The sequence below is a fragment of the Geospiza fortis genome, unplaced genomic scaffold (assembly GCF_000277835.1).
Source record: "Geospiza fortis unplaced genomic scaffold, GeoFor_1.0 scaffold217, whole genome shotgun sequence".
Taxonomy (NCBI): Eukaryota; Metazoa; Chordata; class Aves; order Passeriformes; family Thraupidae; genus Geospiza; species Geospiza fortis.
This window is the reverse complement of record NW_005054392.1, coordinates 104,711-112,267: the sequence shown is the minus strand read 5'-3', so window position 1 is coordinate 112,267 and position 7,557 is coordinate 104,711. Positions and strand designations below refer to the sequence as shown.

The window sequence follows — 7,557 nt, the reverse complement described above, 5'->3', positions numbered from 1 at the left end:
GAACTCTGAGAGCCGGTGCCCTCCTCCGCGTCACCCTGGCTGCTGTCCAGGTGTCATTTATAGCAAGTCTCGCTCCGGTGCGTCGGGAAGGGGCGGCGTGGGACCGGTCTCTCTGAAACTGCCCTGGGCGCGCCGTGGCTGAGCTTCAGATGGGAGGTTACAAGTTCAGTTGTCAAAAAGAGTGATTGAGAGTACAAACGTGGAAAGGTTGGGTCTGCTGGCAGTCTGTTCAGCTGGACGCAGGTTTTTTGAAGCCGGTATTCCTAACTTGCCTTTTTAAGGGATGATATAGCTGCCGTATGTAAAAATCACATCTGCAACTTCCCACAGTGGCAGATCTGGTTGTGGTGGAGTGCAGAGGGAAGGTGGCTGTAGCAAGGCCTCATTTTATCCAAATCCAAGGCATGCTGTAGAGTAATACATGAATGCTTATAAAACTGCATAAAGAAATACACCAGCAGATGTACCTGGAAAAAACTGTTGGTCTTGCAGAAGTTACCAAGTCAGAGCTGTTAGTGTGGAGCAGGGATGCCATCTTCTACAAGAGGCTGGGAGGCCCTTGGATGTGATTTCTCCAGGCAGGGAATCAGTCCAGGGGCAGCCTGGATACATCTGCTAAGCAGAGCAGCGGCATGGACAGAACCATTTTCAGAGAAACTTTGTCTTTGTTGTTGAATACCTTGTGGGAAGATGTTTGGCCAGCCATAGGTAAAGGGGGTTCCTTTGCACCCCCTGCCCTGGAGCCCTGCTCCTGCTGTCCTCCTGTGTGCTTTTCATTGTTCATGGCATACAGCATATGCTGCAATGCCAACTGTCTGAATTAGGTCCAGATGATTGTTACCTTTTTTAGGGTACTTATTTAAGCAAGCATTTAGGGGCCTAGCTGTACCTGGGATGTTGTTTCCATGGTAATTAAATAAGATATACTATGGAAAAAAGGCCCAAACTTTGAACTTTGCATCTTGACAGCAGGTGTGCTGATGGGGAGGAGGAGTCTTGTATCTTGTCTTGTTTGTAGATCCACAGATGATTGCAGCCATCTCAGACTGTTGTAACTTCTATGGGATCTAAATTGATAAAGGATTAGACCAGTTTTATGTGTCTGACTAAGCCATCTCCCACTGAAATTAATGGATGTCTTGATAGGCACAGCTTGAGTCTTTTGCATCAAATTGCTCATGAATATTAATTTATTTACCCAACTTAAACTGCATTTGAAAAGTGCAGGTTTTTAAGTCTTAAAAACTTCACTTAAAAACCCAACAAACCAACCCCAAAACCCAACAACTTTTAATTTTAATGGAGCTGAAAGCCATCTGCTGCTGCTCCAGTACTTAGAATAAAGCATCTGAACAGAACCTAATCTTTAAGACCCATCTCGAATAGCTGAGATTTAAAAACATGTCCATTGTAGTTCAGCACAACTCTCTGAGTTCTGCTTTGTGAGCATGTGTCAGAAAGTTTATAGAGTGTATTTAACCAGTCTACTTGGCAATTTTTTCCCCTGAATGGTTTCTCTTGCATTTCAGTTTTGCAAGCTAAATACAAAGTAAAGAGAGTAGATGGGCATTTGAACTCAAGTCACTTAGTAGTGTGATGATCTGTCTCATTCTCCTGGAAGATATTGAAAAAGTGATATCATTTTTAATTTAACTGAGTGGGCTACTTAGGAAAAACAGTGTGTTTCTGGCAGATATCTGGCAGGGGTTTTGGCCTCTTTTTCTCTTTCATGCTGCACCTGCTTACTTGTGTGTTGGCATTTGTGTGGGATTCTCCTCTGTGCTGTCTCTGAAACTTGAGAAAAATTAACTTAGCTATATGGTTTATTTGTATTATTAACAGCTCATAATTCAGCTGTAAATCACCTTTATTTGGACTGAAATACTTGAATCCAGCAACAGTGCAGTTTCTAATCCTGTTGGATCAAGGCCTGTTGGAATCTGTAGAAAGATGGCTGTGTTGAGTGTAATGTTGCCGAACTTCAGACCCTCAGTACTGACTGTCACCTGAGATGTGTCACCTGTGTTGCAGGGAGTGATAAGCATTCACCTGATGAATTTGGGACACTTAACTTATCATGTGAATCTAAAATATTACTCTATCTCTTCTTCAGATTCTTGGGTTTGTTTGTTTCTTAGGTTACAATCCATGCACCTGTTATTGTAATAAAAATGTATCCATGTCTCATTAAGTGGCATTACTGTGCTTTTAGTTTTATGTGTTGGCTTTTCCTCCTGAATTTCTAGAGGTACTTGATTAAGATTTCTTTCCCACTTCTCTGACTTTTTGAAAGGATTGTTCAGGTAGTGCTACACACATCTGAGCACATTCTTAGTTAGGTGTGATACTGTTGATGATAGGATAAGTCCCTAGGTTTTGGGTTTTACTTCAGTCTGCGCATACTTGGATTAGAGGCAGCATTTTGTCTGATAAGATCATATTTTACATTGTAAATGAGCATGCTGCTGATGATATAAGTGTTAATAGGATGACGGAAGTGTCTGCTAATCTGAGTAAAGTCACTTGAGCAGTGGGAGGAACTTGATCCAGTCTCAAGTCCTGTAAGTGTGTCTTCTTGGATGAATTCAGTTGGAATCTGGAGTGGAATACCAGATTTTTGTATTGCTATAGTCAAAACCTCAAAAGCTCTAGTGATGTTAATTAGGCTCAAAGTGCTAAGATTTTTTTGTGAGTTTTCAAATTTCTCATCATTTATGAAAAATAACAGAGCAGAGTCGCTGTTCTGAAGAGCTCTTTGCTCACTGCTCCCTGCAGCACTGCTGACACACTCCCAGAGGAGTAGAAGCCACGGGGATCTGGGAGTTGCATGTCCTAGGCAATGCGTGGGAATTGTTCCCTGAAGGTGTGGGGCCCTATTTCACATGGGTACAACTGTAGTAAACCAGTTTATGTCAATGCTGTAAATCTGTTTTATTAGCACAGCTGCCATTTCTAACACTTCCACTTTGGATTTATGCTGGTGAGAAGGCTTGGTGGCAAGTGTGACAGCTGCAATAGCTTCTTCCTAGAACATTGTACCTCTGAGAGTCTCCAAGCTTTTCATCCAGGACTCTCTCCTCCCCTTGTTAGAATTGTGCATATAGCTTGTCCAAGTCTCACCTATCTTTCAGACACCATTGTAGGAATGTAAAAGTGATCCCTGGGAAAACTGATGTAAGGGCCCAGCAGCAATAATGGAATGGCTCTGCTTTTTTTTGCCTTGGCTTCTGTACTCTTCCTTGCCTTGCTGTTGGGATATGTTTGTGATAGGTGAGTGCTCATCCCCAAGGAGATCTGAGCTTTCACACTTTTGTTGCCAGGAGGTTTGGTGGTCTGACAGGTGAAGGAGATCCACAGTGTGGGAACCACCTTTTGTGTAGGCTGTATGAGGTGAAAAGATGAAGAAATGGATCTTTGTTGTTCTGTAGGCTAAGCTGGTTTTCTGGTATTGGGATATTAGGAATTGTCTCTACACCAAGTGAACAAAATTAGTTGAGTAGCCGCAATTTAAACCAGGGTAAATAATTATAATCATCCTTTTGTCAGTACAATGTATGTCATTTAAGGAAATAGTTTAACTGTGTGTATAGTTTTTCTTGTTAGGAGACTCCTTTCTGTCAGAAATTTTTAGTGTAACCCCACTAACACAGTTCTTGCAGTGCAGATCAGCCATCTATTTTCTGCCTTTGGCTTAGTCCGAAATGAGCCTTTTACATGGGCCCTGCCCACTTGTAACAGGTAAAATCAAACATAACCATGTCCTCTTGGCTGGAGTGACATTTTTAGTGGAGCTTGCCTATAAAGTTACAGCAATATATGTACTTGCATGTGTTGTTTTCCTTAGAAAAAAAAGATTCAAACTGCAGTGGTTTCCACGTGCATTTTTAATGCCCATGTAGGTGAGGTGTTCCAGAGGAAGCAGCTCTCAATGACAGAGCTCCAGGTAGGTGTGTGTATGCATCCAGCAAGCAGAGCTGATGGGAACAGCACAGCAGAGAGCAGAGATTGACTCTGTAGCCATGAGTGCTGTCACCCCAGAAAAACAGGTCTGGAATTGAGTCATAGCTCTCAGCATTCCTTGCTGTTTTACAAATAGCTACTCTTGTGACAACTTCCCAGCAGATGTGCCAAAGAAAATCGTGTGTAAGTTAACCTTTACCTTATGTGACAGAAAAAGCACAGATAGAAGCAGTTGGCACAGTTGTGATCCTTATAAAGAATGGTCTAACAAGGCTCCATATGAACAGATTTTTACTGTTCGGTCTTAATTTTTTTAAAAAGGTTAAAATTTCAGAGTTCTGGGTATTCTAGGATTCCTTTCTGGTTTTCCTTGCATATTCTGTATTTATTGCTATTGCATCTTTTTTTTTTCCCTCAAGTGACCCTTACTGGTTAGAGTAGACCCATTTTGATGAAGACTCAAACTGTGCAAACTGTAGTGATGATGGTTGTTTTCAGTTACAGCAGGAGAGCATGGGGTGGGTGAGGCAGGCAAAAGATGGGTGTGTTCTCACAAATAAGGCAGTTTTGTGTTGCTTCTGGAGCTTGAGTCTCATCCTGCCTGTGCCATAAAACTTCCCCCTGGTCAGGCCATGTGTTCATGTGCACAGGCTCCCCAGGGGATCTCTGGCTTGAAGCAGAAGCAGGGAGTGCAGGCAGGGAGAGTTTCCCACGTGCTGTGTGGTCGCAGAGGGCTCTACTCCCTGGTATACCGTGCAGTGAAAGCTCAAGTTACGTTCTTGGTGAATTCAATTCCCAGCTTGGTTCTCTATGTCTAATATAGCAAGAAAATTCTCTATAGAGTTAGCTGCTAATACAAAAGCCCCTCATGCTTGGATGCAGCTGCCAGTGTGTACCCCACAAAAAAAACCCAAATAGAGATACAAACTTTTTAAGGTCTGTTCAGGCTTAACTGAAGCTTTTGCATTTTTTTAAAAACTGTGACTAGCCCCTCAATGGAGTAAGCAGCGTTGGGGGCTTGGCAAGAAGCACAGTATGACTTTATGCCTGTGATTTTATGTGCCAAGATAAATTGATTTACAGTTTCAAAAGTAACTGCGCTTCTTTTGTTTTGAGGTGTTGGTAACTCTTACAGTCCTGAGACAGAATACTTCAGATAATCAAGCCTAGACACTTTATGCTTTTAAAGAGCATTTAGGAGTCCTCCAATGACTTTGTTAAAACCACTTTTACTGATGCAGTTGGTCTGCATATTTACATTTTAGCAATTTAGTTGAAACACTGAAATATTAAATGTGAGATGAATGGGAAGTAATGTCCTTGAGTGTAAGTATTACCTCAAAGGGGGGGAGGGAGAAGCCTGAAAAATATTTGCTGGAAAAATTAGAATTAAAATGTAACCTAATTCTCTGTTATTAAGTGGTGCTTGCTAAATTTTCCTGCTGCATTAAAGATGTAATGTTCTGTTTCTCAACAACACTGTGTAAGTCAGGCTACTGGTGCAGAGCAGTTCCACAGTGACAAGTCTTTTTCATCGTGCTGTTCTGACCAATTCACTTCCCTGAGCAGGGCCTGACTGTTTAGACCTTCTCAGCAGTTCAGAGAAGAGGAACTTGAGGTATTCCAAGACCTCCAGCTACAATCTGTTCTGATTCCAGTGGAAAAAGCCTCCACTTAAGAACAGTTGCTGCTTCTTCAGAGGCGCCCGTGGCATTGTATTGTAATTTATGACAAAAGATGGGTTTGTAGTCAGATGTTTTTGCTAGCTGTGCCTGACTTTATTTTTATCTCCATTATGTCTGTTTGATGTATTCAACAGGAGTCCAGTATTGCACTCAGAAATAATTCTCTCAGGTGAACAGAGAACAGTAAGCTACTGCAACTGTAGTTGCATTTTTAGCCAGAATTTAGTCATCATGGCTTGTTAATGATGCTCCAGAAACTTTTAACAGAATCTTTAGGTTCTCTTCCTTATTCAATACACTGGACTAAAGTGAATTTGAAACAGGTGATAAAACAGCAGTTGTGTATCAGTTTCTGAAAATACATTTAGAAAAAGAAGTTGCTTGGAAAAATCCATTCATTCTCTCAAATAACACTCTGTGGACTAGGAACAGATTAAAAATAAAAAAGAAGAAACTTTTACCTTAGAGGATAATTAAGACATGTCGCCCTATGCTAACTCACTCCTTGCAACTTACACTGATGAAAATCAGATAGCACGATAAGGTGGACAGAGAAATATTGTGAATCTTTCTTTAGTTTACCATTTTGCTACGTGTCCTTGTGACTTCTAGGATCAAGTGATTCCCCTTCTATATGAATACTAAATGTAAAAAAAGTGAAAATAGTACTACCTCTCAATAAACGTATTCCCATTCAAGTATACAAACACCACTTCCTGATGGGATGAAACATAACATTAAATATATCTGCCACATAGATTAAAATCAAGCCAGAACAAATGGCAATGCCAACTCCAAGCTTGGGACAGTGTTGCCGCTCTCCAAGAGTGAGCTGGTAAACATGAGAGAAAACATCCATCAGAAATACACAAAGTAGCAATTTATTCAGCATCATTTTAACTGTTAAGGGAGAAAGCAGTAGAGTCTTTCACCAAATACAGTCAGCACACATGAGATTCATCCATAGGTTAAGCCTTCTCTAACATTATTAGTATAGGGGCTGGTAATAATGTTCACAGACTGAGTTGAATTTTTTTCTTAGTTTGAGCAGAAGATTTTGAGATTTATCAGGAGACACAATTTCATTATTCTCCAGAAGCATCTGATCGGAATTTTCCAAGTCTTCTCTTTTCTACTGTTTTGTCTGTTTTCTTCTTCCTGAGTTTGTTCTGTCATCAGAAAACTACCCTTGCAAGTTCAAACAGAACCTGTGGAACAGCAAACACATTGGTGTGGATTTTTATTTTAAAACCTTTAAATCACTTTACACTATAAATGAGATAATCTGAAAAGTAACTGTAGCTGCAATTTGAAAGTTGCAAAGAACAATTACTAATCCCTGTGTACATCACATTAATACAGTAATCTTAATTCTCAAAGTATGAAGTATAGAAATTACACTTGTTATTATGTCCTTAATACTGAAAAAAGCCCCACCAACCTCTATGGTGATCAGTATTACTATCATCCACTCAAGGCGCAGCGCGTGCTTTTCATTCAGGTGATTTCGCATTAGGTCTGTCAGCTCCATGCAGTGCTGGAGCTTTTCATTCATTACCTGAAAGCAATTACAAACATCACAAATCTGGACTCCAGAAATGGAATCAGATCACTAAATAGGGAAACATACTCCACAGAACTAGAAAGGGGTTACCACATCTGCAAAATAGAATAGAAAATTAATAGAACAGAAAATTCTGTAAGACAACATGCACAAGCAACAGAAACTTCAGTATAAATGAACCTGTAATTTCAATGGGCTCCCCAAAAGAACATAAATTTAGATAGGCATCTACAGGTATTGACGTGTTTCTGGGTGATACCTAATCATGAAAACAGTCATAAGCAAAAGAAGATACATCTTTCTGGAACGCCTCAAAATTAAGTATTTATAATTGCCGTACCACCAGGA

The 7,557-nt window shown here is 40.5% G+C and overlaps 1 protein-coding gene across 2 annotated transcripts in view; it reads right to left on the bottom strand.

Moving 5' to 3' along the window:
- Window positions 1–6,503: 6,503 nt before the first annotated feature.
- RMND1 (required for meiotic nuclear division 1 homolog) overlaps window positions 6,504–7,557 on the bottom strand; it is an 18,158-nt gene continuing 17,104 nt past the window's right edge. Inside the window, exons 10-11 of one of the 2 annotated variants that reach the window (XM_005425636.2) lie at window positions 7,087–7,203; window positions 6,504–6,853 (exon numbers count right to left, since the gene is read on the bottom strand). In XM_005425636.2, the coding sequence (XP_005425693.1) occupies window positions 6,821–6,853; window positions 7,087–7,203 (150 nt within the window). In that variant the 3' untranslated portion in view covers window positions 6,504–6,820. The other variant, XM_031060819.1, reaches the window with a different exon arrangement.